This window comes from Aulonocara stuartgranti (genome assembly GCF_965226115.1).
Source record: "Aulonocara stuartgranti genome assembly, chromosome: 3".
Taxonomy (NCBI): Eukaryota; Metazoa; Chordata; class Actinopteri; order Cichliformes; family Cichlidae; genus Aulonocara; species Aulonocara stuartgranti.
Window position 1 is genome coordinate 40,175,679 of NC_138941.1, and position 18,917 is coordinate 40,194,595.

At 40.4% G+C, this 18,917-nt stretch overlaps 1 protein-coding gene and 1 long non-coding RNA gene across 2 annotated transcripts in view; both read right to left on the bottom strand.

Moving 5' to 3' along the window:
* Positions 1-18,917, bottom strand: part of LOC309703223 (basement membrane-specific heparan sulfate proteoglycan core protein-like) — a 176,628-nt gene that overhangs the window by 49,443 nt on the left and 108,268 nt on the right. The window contains exons 13-15 of the mRNA XM_082527940.1: positions 5,189-5,470; positions 2,602-2,868; positions 1,973-2,254 (exon numbers count right to left, since the gene is read on the bottom strand). Of these exons, the coding sequence (XP_082384066.1) occupies positions 1,973-2,254; positions 2,602-2,868; positions 5,189-5,470 (831 nt within the window). The remainder of the gene's footprint in view (positions 1-1,972; positions 2,255-2,601; positions 2,869-5,188; positions 5,471-18,917) is intronic.
* On the bottom strand, positions 9,817-10,494 carry LOC309703261. The gene is made up of 3 exons (XR_014275837.1): positions 10,458-10,494; positions 10,085-10,117; positions 9,817-9,982 (listed from the first exon to the last, which is right to left on the bottom strand). It is a non-coding gene; the product is annotated as an uncharacterized lncRNA (long non-coding RNA).

An 18,917-nucleotide genomic window follows, 5' to 3' on the forward strand; every position in this document is an offset into this window, starting at 1 on the left:
CCTGGCAGCTTAAATCTGTTTGGTCTGCAGTCATTCAGCTGATTGTTTGCTTAGACTGTTGCAGTAATCTAGGCAGGGGCACCGTAAGAGGAAGAAAAGTGATAAAAATTATTAACCTATCACCACAAAATATTGTTTGCTTCACACTGTACTTTTAAATGTTTATGTTTCATAGCGTTAGTTTTGTTTTTTTCAACAAAGAAGAGGCTAGAGCAGCACCTCTGCAGGACAAAGAGACTGTAGGATGGGTCTGTTAGAAGTAAGGTCTGTTTTTCAAAAAAGAAAAGTGAGACAGGTGGAAATTAAACTCAGAGGAAGTCTGCATGAAAAGCTTTCCTACTATTAGTCAACTTACTTCACTTCTAACAGAAAACAATGTGTTTGTGTGTTTTTTAGTCAACATGCAGTTAGTTGGTGCAGTCAGACCCTTTGTACATATATATGCTAAATCACTTATCTGCTGACCTGCTGGCAAGACAAACAGATCAAACCTCTGGCTCAGGCTTAGCTGTCCCACTGCCTCTGCCCACACCCACACTCCTGAAATTGAACCAGCCCACTGATATCTGAAGGAGGAGCTGAGTCTTTTATGTCAAATGTGTGTAGTTGAGGGAGGCTCCTTGGGAATTGTATTTTTTTTCTGCACACTATTTATTTGGTAATCAAAGAGTAATTTGAAGGGCAAACTGTGCCAAAAGTTCAGGCAAAACAATCACAAAGGCCCAGTCTTAGTCTTAGCCTGTGTTTTAGTCTGCTTCCAGGAACAAATAGAAGCAACTTTTCAGCTGACCTTAGAGTTCTGTTTGGAGTTTGTTTATTTAAAAGATCAGAGAGCTACGAGGGAGTGAATCCATTCAGAGACTTAAAAACAAACAATTAAATAATCATTATAGCCTGACTGCTACCAAAATAAAGCATATTACACAAGAATGGATGAAATAAATGCAGGAATTACTTTCTTAAAGTGAGCAGATGACATAACGAACATCATTTTTGCAAATGCCCGAACCCTTTTACAACACAATTTATTTATTTCTCAAATGAGAAACTGTCATCAAAGATCACCTGCAGATTTTTTTCAAAGAGAGTTCTGAACTTTTTCAGAGGAACAAGGTTACACGAGCAAAACGAGGGTCTGAAGGTTCAAATAATACAATTTTTTTGATCGTTTACATTCAAAAAAATGAATTGCCAACCATGATTTTATGTCATCACAGCAGTCTAGCAAAACTTTTAAATAGACTGTAAAACTCATGTCATCTGTGGTTTTAGGAGTTTGATGGGCAGCAAACATTAAAATCCCCAAGAGTTAGAATGCTGTCAAATCTTTATATGATTCCAAAGAAAAGGGTGGAAATAAAATCCTTGTTTAACTTGAGGGGGTGATAAACAAGCACAGGAGGAGACAGATCCACCATAAATAATTATAGTTCAGAGCTGCCATAAATATCAGCAGTGAGGTGTTGGCATATAAAAGGGTTCAAATAGATGCAAGACCTCTGCTGTGACCAGGTTCCTGCAGGAAGCTGCCTGTGACTGCTGCAGGTGGTGAGAGCTTTCAGTCAGCTGAACGAATTAAAACCTTTTTGAGTTCCACCAGGTCTCAGCATAGAGACACATTTTAATTTGTTTTACTTTGTTTAAAAATGTATATCCAAAGAATTACTTATGTTATAACTGCCACTATTTAATAGCATAATTACAAACAGTAATTTAAGAAGTAAGAAATGTCTTCTACACTATTTTATAGATAAGAAATTCAACATTAAAAATATAAAAATATTATAACATATAACAATATAACAAAATCTTTTTCATACTTCAGATGTTTAACTTTGAGTCTTTACTGTTAATTTTTATCAAAGCCATTTTTGCTACTTTTGATAATAAACAACAAATAAACAAAAAAGCATTTGGTGTGTTACAATATAAATTAAAAAAACATAGTGTGAGTGAAATATCTCCAACTTACGTTTTACATTCAGTGTGATGACATCACTCCACTCTGTCCAGGAGGAGCCTCTTGTGGCCCGACAGCTGTATCCTCCACCATCAGACTCACTAACACTGCTGATTGTGTATTCATTGGATGTTGGAGATGTGTTTAACTTGGCTGGACTCCATTCATACGTCCACTGAGCTCCTTCACCTCCCTGAATCTCACATCTGACTGTGACTGTCTCACCGCTGTATATCTCACCGCTGTATGACTGAGGCCAAGGTGGCTGCAGGGTCACAGTGGGCTTAGGAGGAGCTGTTCAAATAAACAGATATCATTAGCAGACTGATAATTTGACTTGAAAATCAACAATAAAATGTTTTGTTTTTATTAAATAAATTAAACCAGGCAATTTACTGATCTTTATATTTGATTGTTTACTTATTTCTACATATTTGCATTTATTTATACATTTATGAACATGTAACCTATGAGCTGTAAGTTAGCTGTTGTTTGCAAACAATGCTGTTAAACCTCCAATATATCCAAATAATCACACAAAATTAAAAACAAAACCTGTTGTGTTGTCGCAATACAAAGAATTTTGTTGTGTTTTTGGATGAAACATTGTAATTAAAATGTGTGAAACGTGTCCAACTTACATAATACTCTGAATGCGATGATGTCACTCCACTCTGTCCAGGAAAAGCTTCTTCTACCCCGGCAGCTGTATTCTCCACTGTCAGACTCAGCAGCGCTGCTGATTCTGTATTCACTGGATGCTGAACCTATGTTTACTTGGCCTCGTCTCCATTCATACGTCCACTGAGCTCCTTCACCTCCATGAATCTCACATGTGACAGTGACTGTCTCACCGCTGTATATCTGAGTCCAGGATGGCTGCAGGGTCACAGTGGGCTTAGTGGGAACTGTTCACATAAGAATGATCCAGTTAGAAGAGAAACATGAAAACTCTGCTGTTTATAACGTAAGAGTAGAGTGACTGCAAAGCAAATGATTCACAGACAGTTTGAAGTCTGAAAATCAAAACAAAGTCACAATAAAACAATTTATAGCTTTCACACTGTAACACAATATTTTAATATAAAATGTATTAGAATTTACTTTGTAAAGTTATATTTTATTTATACTCCAAAACTCACAGATTTTTCTGCTTTACATTTACTTTGAGGTTAAAATCAGCGTGAAGCTGGGAGCCAGTATGAAAAATGGGAGTGCTGGGATCCTATGTGATGTGTTTGAGCTCAAAGCCTGGCAGCTTAAATCTGTTTGGTCTGCAGTCATTCAGCTGATTGTTTGCTTAGACTGTTGCAGTAATCTAGGCAGGGGCACCGTAAGAGGAAGAAAAGTGATAAAAATTATTAACCTGTCACCACAAAATAATCTTTGCTTCACACTGTACTTTTAAATGTTTATGTTTCATAGCGTTAGTTTTGTTTTTTTCAACAAAGAAGAGGCTAGAGCAGCACCTCTGCAGGACAAAGAGACTGTAGGATGGGTCTGTTAGAAGTAAGGTCTGTTTTTCAAAAAAGAAAAGTGAGACAGGTGGAAATTAAACTCAGAGGAAGTCTGCATGAAAAGCTTTCCTACTATTAGTCATCTTACTTCACTTCTAACAGAAAACAATGTGTTTGTGTGTTTTTTAGTCAACATGCAGTTAGTTGGTGCAGTCAGACCCTTTGTACATATATATGCTAAATCACTTATCTGCTGACCTGCTGGCAAGACAAACAGATCAAACCTCTGGCTCAGGCTTAGCTGTCCCACTGCCTCTGCACCCACACTCCTGAAATTGAACCAGCCCACTGATATCTGAAGGAGGAGCTGAGTCTTTTATGTCAAATGTGTGTAGTTGAGGGAGGCTCCTTGGGAATTGTATTTTTTTTCTGCACACTATTTATTTGGTAATCAAAGAGTAATTTGAAGGGCAAACTGTGCCAAAAGTTCAGGCAAAACAATCACAAAGGCCCAGTCTTAGTCTTAGCCTGTGTTTTAGTCTGCTTCTAGGAACAAATAGAAGCAACTTTTCAGCTGACCTTAGAGTTCTGTTTGGAGTTTGTTTATTTAAAAGATCAGAGAGCTACGAGGGAGTGAATCCATTCAGAGACTTAAAAACAAACAATTAAATAATCATTATAGCCTGGCTGCTACCAAAATAAAGCATATTACACAAGAATGGATGAAATAAATGCAGGAATTACTTTCTTAAAGTGAGCAGATGACATAACGAACATCATTTTTGCAAATGCCCGAACCCTTTTACAACACAATTTATTTATTTCTCAAATGAGAAACTGTCATCAAAGATCACCTGCAGATTTTTTTCAAAGAGAGTTCTGAACTTTTTCAGAGGAACAAGGTTACACGAGCAAAACGAGGGTCTGAAGGTTCAAATAATACAATTTTTTTGATCGTTTACATTCAAAAAAATGAATTGCCAACCATGATTTTATGTCATCACAGCAGTCTAGCAAAACTTTTAAATAGACTGTAAAACTCATGTCATCTGTTGGAAGGGTGTTTTATAGGAGTTTGATGGGCAGCAAACATTAAAATCCCCAAGAGTTAGAATGCTGTCAAATCTTTATATGATTCCAAAGAAAAGGGTGGAAATAAAATCCTTGTTTAACTTGAGGGGGTGATAAACAAGCACAGGAGGAGACAGATCCACCATAAATAATTATAGTTCAGAGCTGCCATAAATATCAGCAGTGAGGTGTTGGCATATAAAAGGGTTCAAATAGATGCAAGACCTCTGCTGTGACCAGGTTCCTGCAGGAAGCTGCCTGTGACTGCTGCAGGTGGTGAGAGCTTTCAGTCAGCTGAAAGAATTAAAACCTTTTTGAGTTCCACCAGGTCTCAGCACAGAGACACATTTTAATTTGTTTTACTTTGTTTAAAAATGTATATCCAAAGAATTACTTATGTTATAATTGCCACTATTTAATAGCATAATTACAAACAGTAATTTAAGAAGTAAGAAATGTCTTCTACACTATTTTATAGAGAAGAATTTCAACATTAAAAATATAAAAATATTATAACATATGACAATATAACAAAATCTTTTTCATACTTCAGATGTTTAATTTTGAGTCTTTACTGTTAATTTTTATCAAAGCCATTTTTGCTACTTTTGATAATAAACAACAAATAAACAAAAAAGCCTTCGGTGTGTTACAATATAAATTAAAAAAACATAGTGTGAGTGAAATATCTCCAACTTACGTTTTACATTCAGTGTGATGACATCACTCCACTCTGTCCAGGAGGAGCCTCTTGTGGCCCGACATCTGTATCCTCCACCATCAGACTCACTAAAACTCCTGATTGTGTATTCATTGGATGTTGGAGATGTGTTTAACTTGGCTGGACTCCATTCATACGTCCACTGAGCTCCTTCACCTCCCTGAATCTCACATCTGACAGTGACTGTCTCACCGCTGTATATCACACCGCTGTATGACTGAGGCCAAGGTGGCTGCAGGGTCACAGTGGGCTTAGGAGGAGCTGTTCAAATAAACAGATATCATTAGCAGACTGATAATTTGACTTGAAAATCAACAATAAAATGTTTTGACTTTATTAAATAAATTAAACCAGGCAATTTACTGATCTTTATATTTGACTGTTTATTTATTTCTACATATTTGCATTTATTTATACATTTATGAACATGTAACCTATGAGCTGTAAGTTAGCTGTTGTTTGCAAACAATGCTGTTAAACCTCCAATATATCCAAATAATCACACAAAATTAAAAACAAAACCTGTTGTGTTGTCGCAATACAAAGAATTTTGTTGTGTTTTTGGATGAAACATTGTAATTAAAATGTGTGAAACGTGTCCAACTTACATAATACTCTGAATGCGATGATGTCACTCCACTCTGTCCAGGAAAAGCTTCTTCTACCCCGGCAGCTGTATTCTCCACTGTCAGACTCAGCAGCTCTGATGATTCTGTATTCACTGGATGCTGAACCTATGTTTACTTGGCCTCGTCTCCATTCATACGTCCACTGAGCTCCTTCACCTCCATGAATCTCACAGCTGACAGTGACTGTCTCACCGCAGTATATCTGAGTCCAGGATGGCTGCAGGGTCACAGTGGGCTTAGTGGGAACTGTTCACATAATAATGATCCAGTTAGAAGAGAAACATGAAAACTCTGCTGTTTATAACGTAAGAGTAGAGTGACTGCAAAGCAAATGATTCACAGACAGTTTGAAGTCTGAAAATCAAAACAAAGTCACAATAAAACAATTTATAGCTTTCACACTGTAACACAATATTTTAATATAAAATGTATTAGAATTTACTTTGTAAAGTTATATTTTATTTATACTCCAAAACTCACAGATTTTTCTGCTTTACATTTACTTTGAGGTTAAAATCAGCGTGAAGCTGGGAGCCAGTATGAAAAATGGGAGTGCTGGGATCCTATGTGATGTGTTTGAGCTCAAAGCCTGGCAGCTTAAATCTGTTTGGTCTGCAGTCATTCAGCTGATTGTTTGCTTAGACTGTTGCAGTAATCTAGGCAGGGGCACCGTAAGAGGAAGAAAAGTGATAAAAATGATTAACCTGTCACCACAAAATATTGTTTGCTTCACACTGTACTTTTAAATGTTTATGTTTCACAGTGTTAGTTTTGTTTTTTTCAACAAAGAAGAGGCTAGAGCAGCACCTCTGCAGGACAAAGAGACTGTAGGATGGGTCTGTTAGAAGTAAGGACTGTTTTTCAAAAAAGAAAAGTGAGACAGGTGGAAATTAAACTCAGAGGAAGTCTGCATGAAAAGCTTTCCTACTATTAGTCAACTAACTTAACTTCTAACAGAAAACAATGTGTTTGTGTGTTTTTTAGTCAACATGCAGTTAGTTGGTGCAGTCAGACCCTTTGTACATATATATGCTAAATCACTTATCTGCTAACCTGCTGGCAAGACAAACAGATCAAACCACTGGCTCAGGCTTAGCTGTCCCACTGCCTCTGCCCACACCCACACTCCTGAAATTGAACCAGCCCACTGATATCTGAAGGAGGAGCTGAGTCTTTTATGTCAAATGTGTGTAGTTGAGGGAGGCCCCTTGGGAATTGTATTTTTTTTTTCTGCACACTATTTATTTGGTAATCAAAGAGTAATTTGAAAAAATATATCATTAGCACACTGATAATTGGACTTGAAAATCAAAAAGTTCTTTCTTTTAAATAAATAAATAAAATCAGGTAATTAACGGATCTTTATATTCAACAGTTTACTTATTTCGACATCTTTACATTTCCATATTTATACATTTATGAACATATAATCAATGAGTCATCAGTTAGCTGTTGTTTCCTAACAATGTTGTTAAACCTCCAGTGATGGATTCAAAGCTGGAGGCTGCTCTGCTCTCATAAACTGATTATTAGTTCATAAAATGTGAAATACAAAGTTTTTATGTGGCACCAAAGTCAAAACTAGACTGGCAAAGAAAAACTAAGAGTAAAGGTTCAGTAACCAGGAAAGGAGCACAAACTGTTTTTTAAATCACTCTAAAAAATGTAAGTGATCTGAAGACTGAACAAAGGTGAAACAATGTACTGAGCCTAATAATTAATAATTTGACAGATTTAGTGGTTTAAGTACTGGTGATTAGTGAATATTGATTTCCATTACAATTTAGAGAAGACCTTTTTCAACTCTCAAAATTTTTTAGACTCATCAGTTTCCTGAATAATGACTGAATCGCTTTTAGTTGTGACTAAATTCGTGTTTCTTCTCCTTCCTCTGCAGGTGTAGATGCCTCCATCAGAGACAGAGATTGCACTCTTAGAGCTAAAAGAGATGATCTCATTTTCAGATGAGGTTTTTCTGAACAGAGTAATTCACCTCACAGGTCAGTGTCACACTGCCCCCTGCTGGTGTGGTTGTGCTGTCTGCTGTCAGAGTGGCCTTGACTTTAAGTTCTGTAACTTAGACAAATATGAAGCTATTATTGTGGTCCTTTTAGTGGAAGAAGGAGAAACCCACCACATCTGCCACACAGATGTTCCAGCTGCAGTTTTATTTCCTACTGCAACTGAGACTCAAATACAAGGTGAAGAGCAGGTGAGCCTGGCTGAGTAATACGCCACCTGGTGGTTTGTTCTGAGTGTGACAGAAAGCCTGAGCCTGTGAGCCTGAGCTCAGGGTTAATGAACCCTCGAATACAGAAAACCTTCTACACTCATCTGTGGATCTGTCACAGCAGAAGTGCAGCAAAGGTCACAAGTAATAAAACAGACAACAAAGAGAGCAGGTGAGCTGAAACTTGACCACATGTCTGTATTTAAGTGCTTTATGCAAAACTTTAAGACTTTCCAGCTGATAATATCTGTGCACACAGATGTTTTGACATATTTACAAACCTGATCACACACACAGAGATAATAAAATGCACACGAGGGTTAATATATATACACATGACTTTGCTACAGTAAAATCTCCAAACTAAGCTACTATCATAGAAACACCAAATTAGAGAAAAAGTATTTTGTGTCCATTCTTCCAGTAGAGTCCACAGACTTGTAAATATGTGTCTCTGTAACAATGAGTGGAGTGCAGAGGTGTGAACTCAAATGCAGGAAGCAAAATAACTTAAATCAAGCTGAACTAGCTGAAATAGTCTAAAAATGGAAACATACAAAGAATCAAAATGTAAAACTAGAAATAAATAAACTGTCAATAGAAACAACTAAGAGATGAACACACGTGAGTGTTCACAGATGCTCTGACAAAGACTGACAAGACACAGCAGAACTATTTATATATGAAAGAAACAAACCTTCAAATTAAAGAGGAAATATTTTTTTAAAAAGCTAAACAAAGATGAGGAAGAAGCACTCAGACTAAAATGATGAAAGACCATGACAGTGACAAATGAATAAATCTATATCGATGGCACTTTGTCCAGTTTGTTTTACTTGTTACTCTTCTGTATGTGAAGTCTTATTCATTTATGACTTTAACAACTTTCAGAGGTTTTTTCAAGAGGACACTGAGGCAGACAGCACACCATGACACTATAAATAACTGAGAGTAAAAATTCATAATAAGACTGATTAAAGTCTTCAGGCAGGACTTTAACTGACTGATCTGTGGTTGAGTCTGTTTTCAGATTTGAGTTACCTGCATTTACCCTAAACTCATCACGCTGTGCTGTAATAAATTAGATTGATCCTCCAGTTCATCAGCATCTTGTGAATCATAACTGTGATGTGTGAGGATGGACAGATAAATACTCATGAAAAGGAAATCAGTCAGTTTCAAGGCAACAAACTCTAGTAAATATAAAGTTTGTGTATCGGCTGAGTGAAACATCTGCTCACATGGTTGCACTCTTGATATGATCTTTTAATATTTTAACCAATAAACGCAGTGGAGTGTGAGCTGTATCATATACAATATTTTGTCCCTCAGGTTATTCCTGAAATATAGTTTGTTTCAAGTTTGTTATATGACGGGTCACATTTATTCATCTGCTTCTTCCTGGTCCGCTCATGTCAAAGTCCGCCATCTAGTGGTTAAATAGCGGAAGTGCCAAGTAATGGCTAGAGCTCCGTGTCTGTGATAGTTCTGCATCTGCTGCTCTTGAGATGGGATAAAGTGTAAGTTTGGGCAGATGATGGATTGTTTCTACATATTAGTGCTCTGTCCTTCTTGTGGGTCTGTGAAGTTTACATTACTACTGTAAGCTAACTGTTAGTGCTTTGTTTTGCCTGTTAGCATAAAACATGTCAGCATGTGGTATTTGTATTTACGTCACTTGACAGGCTTTGTCCATTTATTGTTGATGTTGTGATCTTGCATTGGTCATGTGACATGTGTGCATCTACACTGAGATTAAATGTACCTGCTCTGTTTTGTTGTTACAGTTTTACAGACTGAAAGTGGTACAAATGGTACATCAGTAAAAGCTCTGAAGAACGCCACAGTCTCCACATGGAGCGCTTACTGAAGCCATTTATGTTTAACTGCACAGGCTGAATAGAAGCATTGAGTCTGTGCAGAAGATAACATGTAAACACAGGGAGGATATTATTGAGCACATTATAGGAGATAACAGCTACATATATGAACAGGAAGAAAATAATCATTTCTTACCTTCAGCATTTCCACAGATGACAGTACTGAGCACTAAAATAATGAATAAAACCTCATCAGACATTATACAACGATTAAAATCAAAACAAAAATAAATTAAGACTTTATTGAAGATGAACAGTAATAACCAGTAATCTGTTTGACAATAAAATAAAATAAACATAAAAATCCAAACTGTTGTAACACAGTGTGTAACTATAAGTGATGCAAAAAGCAGCAGTGTATCAAACATTTAAACACTTAAAGAATCACAAGTCTGCTTTGTTCCAGCTCTCAGGTAAACAGGTTAAAGCAGTGACTCACTGTAATTCTCACAGATCAGAAACATTTTCATTAATCGCTGCCGTTCAAACAATGTCAGACGTGTACTTACAGAAAAAGCCCATCATGCAGAGCAAAGAGTGCCCCATCGTCACATCCAGCCGGCTGCACTCTGATCCTCAGATAATCAAACAGTTTTACTTTGCAGAAAAAGGAGAAGTTGTGTTTAATATAGATACAACAAGAGTTTTTCTACAGGCTCTTATTCTGATTGGTCTCTCTGTGCTTCCTGCCCTTTGACACGAAACTTAAACAGCTCCTGTAGCAGTTGGTTGATATGTTTATATTTCCTGTCCACTGCAAACATAGAAGCTTGTTTCTTGTGTTGTGTTGTTTCCTTTTTCTATAATATACAAAGTTGTTGTGTTGCTTCATGTAAGTATACATGTTTTGCCCTTTTGGGGTATTTTTTGGGTGCAATATGTCTCCTGGCAGGTTTCTGCAGACTGGGAGTCACTGAGAGTGAATATACCAAAACAGCTTTTCTACTTTGGTGCCTGTATTTTCACTAAAGCCTTTAAAGTATATATAAAAAACACCCAGCACGCCCCTGCGGGCGGTTTATCCTTCAAGCTCGGGTCCTCTACCAGAGGCCTGGGAGCTTGAGGGTCCTGCGCAGTATCTTAGCTGTTCCCAGGACTGCGCTCTTCTGGACAGAGATCTCCGATGTTGTTCCCGGGATCTGCTGGAGCCACTCGCCTATCTTGGGAGTCACCGCACCTAGTGCTCCGATTACCACGGGGACCACTGTTACCTTCACCCTCCACATCCTCTCGAGCTCTTCTCTGAGCCCTTGGTATTTCTCCAGCTTCTCGTGTTCCTTCTTCCTGATATTGCTGTCATTCGGAACCGCTACATCGATCACTACGGCCGTCTTCTTCTGTTTGTCTACCACCACTATGTCCGGTTGGTTAGCCACCACCATTTTGTCCGTCTGTATCTGGAAGTCCCACAGGATCTTAGCTCGGTCATTCTCCACCACCCTTGGGGGCATCTCCCATTTTGACCTCGGGACTTCCAGGTTATACTCCGCACAGATGTTCCTGTACACTATGCCGGCCACTTGGTTATGGCGTTCCATGTATGCCTTGCCTGCTAGCATCTTGCACCCTGCTGTTATGTGCTGGATTGTCTCTGGGGCATCTTTACACAGCCTGCACCTGGGGTCTTGCCTGGTGTGATAGACCCCAGCCTCTATGGATCTTGTGCTCAGAGCTTGTTCTTGTGCTGCCATGATTAGTGCCTCTGTGCTGTCTTTCAGTCCAGCTTTGTCCAGCCACTGGTAGGATTTCTGGATATCAGCCACCTCCTCTATCTGCCGGTGGTACATACCGTGCAGGGGCCTGTCCTTCCATGATGGTTCCTTGTCTCCCTCCTCTTTCTTGGGTTTCTGCTGCCTGAGGTATTCACTGAGCACTCGGTCAGTTGGGGCCATCTTCCCAATGTATTCTTGGATGTTCGTTGTCTCATCCTGGACTGTGGTGCTGACACTCACCAGTCCCCGGCCCCCTTCCTTCCGCTTAGCGTACAGCCTCAGGGTGCTGGACTTGGGGTGAAACCCTCCATGCATGGTAAGGAGCTTTCTTGTCTTTATGTCAGTGGCTTCTATCTCCTCCTTTGGCCAGCCTATTACCCCAGCAGGGTACCTGATCACGGGCAGGGCGTACGTGTTGATGGCCCGGATCTTGTTCTTACCATTCAGCTGACTCCTCAGGACTTGCCTGACCCTCTGCAGGTACTTGGTGGTTGCAGCTTTTCTTGCGGCCTCTTCATGGTTCCCATTCGCCTGCGGGATCCCCAAGTACTTGTAACTGTCCTCTATGTCTGCAATGTTGCCTTCTGGTAGTTCAATCCCCTCAGTTCTGACTACCTTCCCTCTCTTTGTTACCATCCGACTACACTTCTCCAGTCCGAACGACATTCCAATGTCATTGCTGTATAGCCTGGTAGTGTGGATCAGTGAATCGATGTCTCGTTCACTCTTGGCATACAGCTTGATGTCATCCATGTACAGGAGGTGGCTGACAACTGCTCCGTTCCGTAGTCGGTATCCGTAGCCAGTCTTGTTAATGATCTCACTGAGGGGGTTCAGGCCTATGCAGAACAGCAGTGGGGACAGAGCATCTCCTTGGTAGATCCCGCACTTGATGGTGACTTGTGCTATGGGCTTGGAGTTGGCCTCCAGTGTTGTACGCCACATCCCCATTGAGTTCCTGATGAAGGCTCTTAGGGTCCCATTGATCTTGTACAATTCTAGGCATTCCAGTATCCAGCTGTGGGGCATTGAGTCATAGGCCTTCTTGTAATCAATCCAGGCAGTGCACAGGTTGGTCAGTCTGGTCTTGCAGTCTCGGCTGATTGTTCTGTCTACCAGTAGCTGGTGTTTTGCGCCTCTGGTATTCTTGCCAATTCCTTTCTGTGTCCCGCTCATGTATTGACCCATGTGCCTGTTCATCTTAGCCGATATGATGCCTGACAGGAGCTTCCATGTAGTACTGAGGCAGGTTATTGGTCGGTAGTTGGAGGGGACCGGTCCCTTCTTTGGGTCCTTGGGGATCAGGACCGTCCGACCTTCAGTTAGCCATTCCGGGTGTCTCTCGTTAACTAGCAGCTGGTTCATTTGTGCTGCCAGACGCTCGTGGAGTGCAGTTAGCTTCTTCAGCCAGTAGGCGTGAACCATGTCGGGCCCTGGTGCTGTCCAACTCTTCATACTGGAGACCCTTTCTTGGATATCTGCCACTGTGATGGTTACTGGACCCTGTTCAGGGAGGTCGCTGTGGTCTGCCCTCAGATCCTCTAGCCACTGAGCATTGCCGTTATGGGTTGCATCCTTCTCCCATATGCTCTTCCAGTATTGCTCCGTCTCCAGCCTTGGTGGTGCTGTTCTCTTATTGTTCCCTTGCCACTGAGAGTACACCTTTGCTGGTTCTGTGGAGAACAGCTGGTTTATTCTCCTGCCTTCTATCTCTCTGGTGTACCTCCTCAAGCGGCTGGCCAAGGCTGTGAGTCTTTGCTTGGCAGTTTCCAAGGCCTCAGGTATGGACAGCTTGCTGTATTTCTTAGGCACCTTATTCGTCGCACCTTTCTGCAACTCCGTTAGTTGGCTAACCTCTCTCCGTGCTACTTTGATCTTGCCCTCTAGCCTCCTTCTCCATGGAGGGTACTGCCCCTTGTGGCTGTTCAACTTGTAGCCAAGCATCTCACTGATCACTGCTGCCGTATTGTAGATCAGCTTGTTAGTGTCGGTAATCGTGGTTGTAGGTATTGCCCGTAGTGCTGCATTAACATCATCTAGCAGACCTTCTGAGGGTACTTCACGTAATCTTGGTAACCGGCTACGGGGGATCCAGGTTTCAAGCTTGGCCATGATCCTATTTTTCAGGTCAGTTCCTCTCGCACTCAACGATCCTTCTCCTATCACACCTGGGGCTATGTACCCAATCTCGGGTGGGGGTGATGATATCTCCCCCCTGACCTGGCGTCCTGACTCCTCCTTGCCGTAGCATTTGTGTTGTACCTCGTCAATCTCTAGCTGTGAGAGCAGTCCCTTCTTTCGAATGTTGGAACACTGAGCTACTAGTTGTTTCGCCGTCATTGTGGATGTTGGGTATCGAAGAATCCATAGGTCCCTCATCCTATTCATGTAGCCCCTTCCGCCGGGGTTACTTGCGTAGTAGCATTCCAACAACGCCCTGTTTTCGTCCCTTGCCCACCGATGCCTTCTTGTTCCAGTAGCCCACTTTTCGTCAGGGTGCCCTGGTTCCTCAACACCTGACGCGGACCTTGTTGATCCGGGCGACGTCCGAGCCGGCATGCCTTCATATTTATCTGTCTCGCTCATGTCTGCGGTAGGCTTGCTTAGCATAGGGGGTCTAGCCTTAGGACCCTTACTGGATACAGACGCCCCAGGCAGGAATCGAACTTGCGATCCTCTGTTCCAAAGGCAGCAGTGTATCAAACATATATATATATATATATCCTTTTGATTGTTTAACAGTGGAATTAAATTAAATTCTTACTTTAGGCTGCATTAAAATGTCTTTATTTTATTTGACTCTTAGCTGAAACATCATCATGCAGTAATATAGTGAAAAGGCTCCTTTGACCTCAGACCTGTGAAAGTTTTCACCTTGTGGTTAAATTCTGGTTTTAAGTTTTGTGGAGACCCAAACACAGGAAATGACTCAGTGTGTGGCTGAAGTGAGACTAAAGACTTTTATGTTTCACCAACTAAAGAACAATTAAATTCATAGATAAATTCAAAGTTATATTTATTATCTGTTGTCATTTCAAAGTAAAGCAGGAACTCATTTATTCTGCAGACTGTTCTTTGTCTTGCTTTGACATGTATGTGCAGATGCACACTGACCTCAGCCTCTGACTACATGTAAACACAATAAAATAAAACAAACTGATGTGAAACAATGATTGAAACACTGTAATAATGATGTTTGTGTTGAACACCACATGTTACCAACCAAGATCATGTGATTGTGTTCAGAGTCAGTTCAAAAAGCAGACCCACATGCTAAATGGTTCTTATACAGCACTTATTTTACTCTTCTGAGTGCTTCACACAACTTGTGCATTCACCCATTCATACTAGCACATTTTTCTTAGTGCTTTGTGACAAACATTCACACACACATTCATACTCCGATGGATGCCTCAGAGAGCAATTGGGGGTTAGTATCTTGCCCAAGAATATGTGATGAGCAGACTAGGGGAAGCCAGGAATTGAACCAACAAATCTCCGATCAGCAGATGTTCAGCTCTACTGCCTGAGCTACAGCCACCCTTGCAAAGCAGGACTCAAAGTACCAAACAAAGGTGACCTTTATTATGAAGCTGATAGTTTCAGGCCTTGATGGTAACAAACGAAGAAAACTGAGTTACAGATAACCAGTGTTGGGACTAACGTGTTGTTAAGTAACGCGTTACAGTAACTACGTTATTATTGTGGTAACGAGCACGGTAACTAGTTATTATGCCAAAATCAGGAACGCGTTAGTCGTTACTGGGATTTAGATAGGCTCGTTACTCGTTACTTCGTGTGGTGGCTATCGCGGAGCTTCCACAGATTCAGTAACATTACCAAGTGGTGGAGGCAGCAGGTGGATGAGGGAAAGGGGAGGCAGGAGGAGGAGCAGAGACCCGAGGCAGCCGCTGGTCCAAGTGTCAGGTGCACTGAACTTCAGGTAAGAAGTTATGACCTGCAGTCTGAGTCAGATATAAACCAAGTTTAGGTGGAGTTTATTTTCGTTATGTTGACTTTTTCCGTACTGCGTACTAGCTAGCATGACAGAGTTTCTATACAGCTGGGTGGGTGCTATGAAGATGTTGAACTTTATTTTGTTCATAAGGTTAATTATTAGAGTTGCCAACCGTCCCGTAAAAAACAGAATCGTCTCGTATTCAGAGAAAATATTACGCGTTTCGTGTTGAGGTGAAAAGACACACAGTTTGTCCGGGACTGCAGTTTTTGTGTTGGGTGTAAAAAGCGCACATGATGCTGTGACGTAGGCTAGAATCATGGCCGCGGTCAATGACGGTCCAGGCGTGGGATTTCTCTTGTGGAAATATGCACATTATTATTATTTTTTCTATTGGTAGGTGGCACAGTGCACTTGTTGCAAGTAAGGAAGCTAGAAGACTGGCAAAGTTATGGAAGCAACACATTAACAAGAGAATTCTGCGTAAAACCAAAGTTACTTTCCCTAGTAACAAGTAACTTGAAGTAACTGAGTTACTTTTGATAGAAGTAAGTAGTAATGTAACTAAGTTACTAATTTAAAGTAACTTACCCAACACTGCAGATAACTGATCACAGGAACACAGAGACTTACCTGTGGGTCATCACAAAATCTCTATTGAGATCACAAAAGTGTCAACTTACACTTTGCAGTCAACATAAATAAATAACTGAGACTTAAACACTGTGTGATTCCACAAATGTTAATCTGTCCAAATGATTCAGTCATGTGTAGACTAATAGATCAGAAGATACTGTGGTGTATTACCTACAGCATGACTGTAGAGGGATCTTATCATAATTATTCCTGAAAGACTTTTACCTTTATTTTTACTCATGTTGCCATAGTAACTTTAACCTCCGAAGACCTGAACTCTTTCATAGCATTTTTTTTTCTCTTTGCTATTTGGGCTGATTGGGACCTGAGGAATGTAAAAACAAAGAATTACTTTTTATTGATTTTGCTGTACAAGGGCCTGATATCCACATATGGGGACATTCGTTTGAAAATTTGATAGAACAGTGGCAGAATAATGTCCTCGTGAGTGGATATCAGGTCCTTGTAGAACAAAATTTAGTACTGTGGTCTAGACAAGACAAAATGTGATGTCCACATTTGTGGACGCCACAGGCTAAATCTTGAAAGCATGCTGAGAAAATGCACAAAGCATTGCAACAAACCACTATTGAACTGTTCACTTATAACTGGACCAAACTTCCAGTTCCTCTTTACACTTACTGAGGTTTGATAAGAAGAATAAGACGACACCACATTCACACCAGAGTTTTTGAAGTGTTTTAGAGCAGTGGGTTGATGTGGACGGTTGTTTGTCCTTGTATATTATGTGCATGTGATCACAGCTCTGGGCCCTGTCCTCAGGCCTCCGTCTTCCTTCTGCTCTCTTTCAGGTGCTGTTTGTTTTCTGTGTCATTTCCTCTTTTTTTTCTTTTTTTTAAATCTCTTTCCTTCTTTTAATTTCTTCTTCCTAGTCTGGACCTCCCCACCTGTCAGCTCTGACATTGTTACAGTAAAGATGTGTAATCTTTTTTTATTTTACTTTAATACCTGCAAATAGTTAATGTAGCAGTTAAAGCACAGTTTCTATAGTAAATGTTATTCCTCATTTTAACTCTGCAGGCTGATGAAGGAAACAGCAAAAGATCATTGAGGTTTGTTTCAGTGCAGAGATGGTGCAGATAAGACTGCAGCTCTGTGTGAACTTGCAGTTATACAAATAACAATGTTTACACAATATTTTCCATCATTCACATCTTTTTGAGAACTGATCCTTCCTGTCACAGTCTGATCTACAGGTCAGAGTCTAAACACTTTCTGCATATGTTCATGGTCTCAATCATTAAACCTTTACATCTTACTGACATGTTAATATTATAAAGTATTTTCCTCATCGGGGTATGAAGAGGACAATAAAGTGCAGTGTGCTTTAGGACCTTATGTTTGCTGGATACTGATGGCTTAAAATAAGACACTGCTACACAGAAAACTGTTGTCTCAAACCACAGGCTGCATTTCCTCTTTTGTATGTGGCCGAGACGAAAATGAGGCCGTTCAGTAGATTAAAAATAAACCTGTGGCAGAACAGACAGTAACCACCAACAACCCTTCACACACATATCGGCACTGTAGCTATTCTGCATTGTCATTTTTGCGGTTTGATCTTAATGTCTTTAAATTTAATACACAAACAGATGTCATGGTCCTCCAGTCCTCTCTGACTTCCTGTCAGTGCTGTTGTGGTTGCTCTCTCTCTCTCCTGCTGTCCTCTCCACCTGGGTGGTGCCCCATTCTGGGTTCCTGCCTTTGGCCAAAGCAACTGCTGCTCATCATCCTCATCCGATGCTTAAGGTGGTGGCTGAGCTTTAGGCTTTGCTGGATTGTTGTACTTACTTTAGTTACTGTAACCAAGACACAGAATAACTCCAGCTTTGTGTCTTTTTCATTGTAGCTGAAGTACGGGACAAACTGTTCCTTTTCAGCTCAATATGAAACGCGTAATATTTTCTCTGAATACGAGATGATTCAGTTTTTTAGGGGACGGTTGGCATCTCTACTAATTAACCTTATGAACAAAATAAAGTCCAACATCAGTAACATCATAGCACCACCCAGCTGTATAGAAACTCCGTCATGCTAGCTAGTACGCAGCACGGAAAAGGTCAGCATAACAAAAATAAACTCCACCTAAACTTGGTTTATATCTGACCCAGATAGACTGCAGGTCATAACTTCTTACCTGAAGTTCAGTTCACCGCCTCGGGTCTCTGCTCCTCCTGCCTCACCTGCTGGCCTCCAGCACTTGCTAATGGTACTCAATCTGTGGAGGCTCCATGATAGCCACCACACGAAGTAACGAGCCTATCTAAATCCCAGTAACGATTGACACGTTCCTGATTTTGGCATAATAACTAGTTACCGTGCTCGTTACCGCAATAATAACGTAGTTACTGTAACGCGTTAGTCAACACTGGTGAGAGCTTTCTGATGTTTACTGTGTTTGGAGTCTCAAGTTAGTTTGTTGTCTTGTGTAGTTAGTGTGTAGTGTAGTCGTTGTTTTGTTTTGTCTGTCAGTTCTACAAGTGAATGTCACAGTTGCTGCAAAAAAGCCACCAAAGGCAGACTGCAGTGTAAATGCTGAGTGACACACCTGCTGTCAGACCTGCAGGATTTATCCCTGTGCTGTTCTCATCTGTGTTATAGTGACACAAACTATTTTTTGGAGTTGCATAAATAATTTGTTC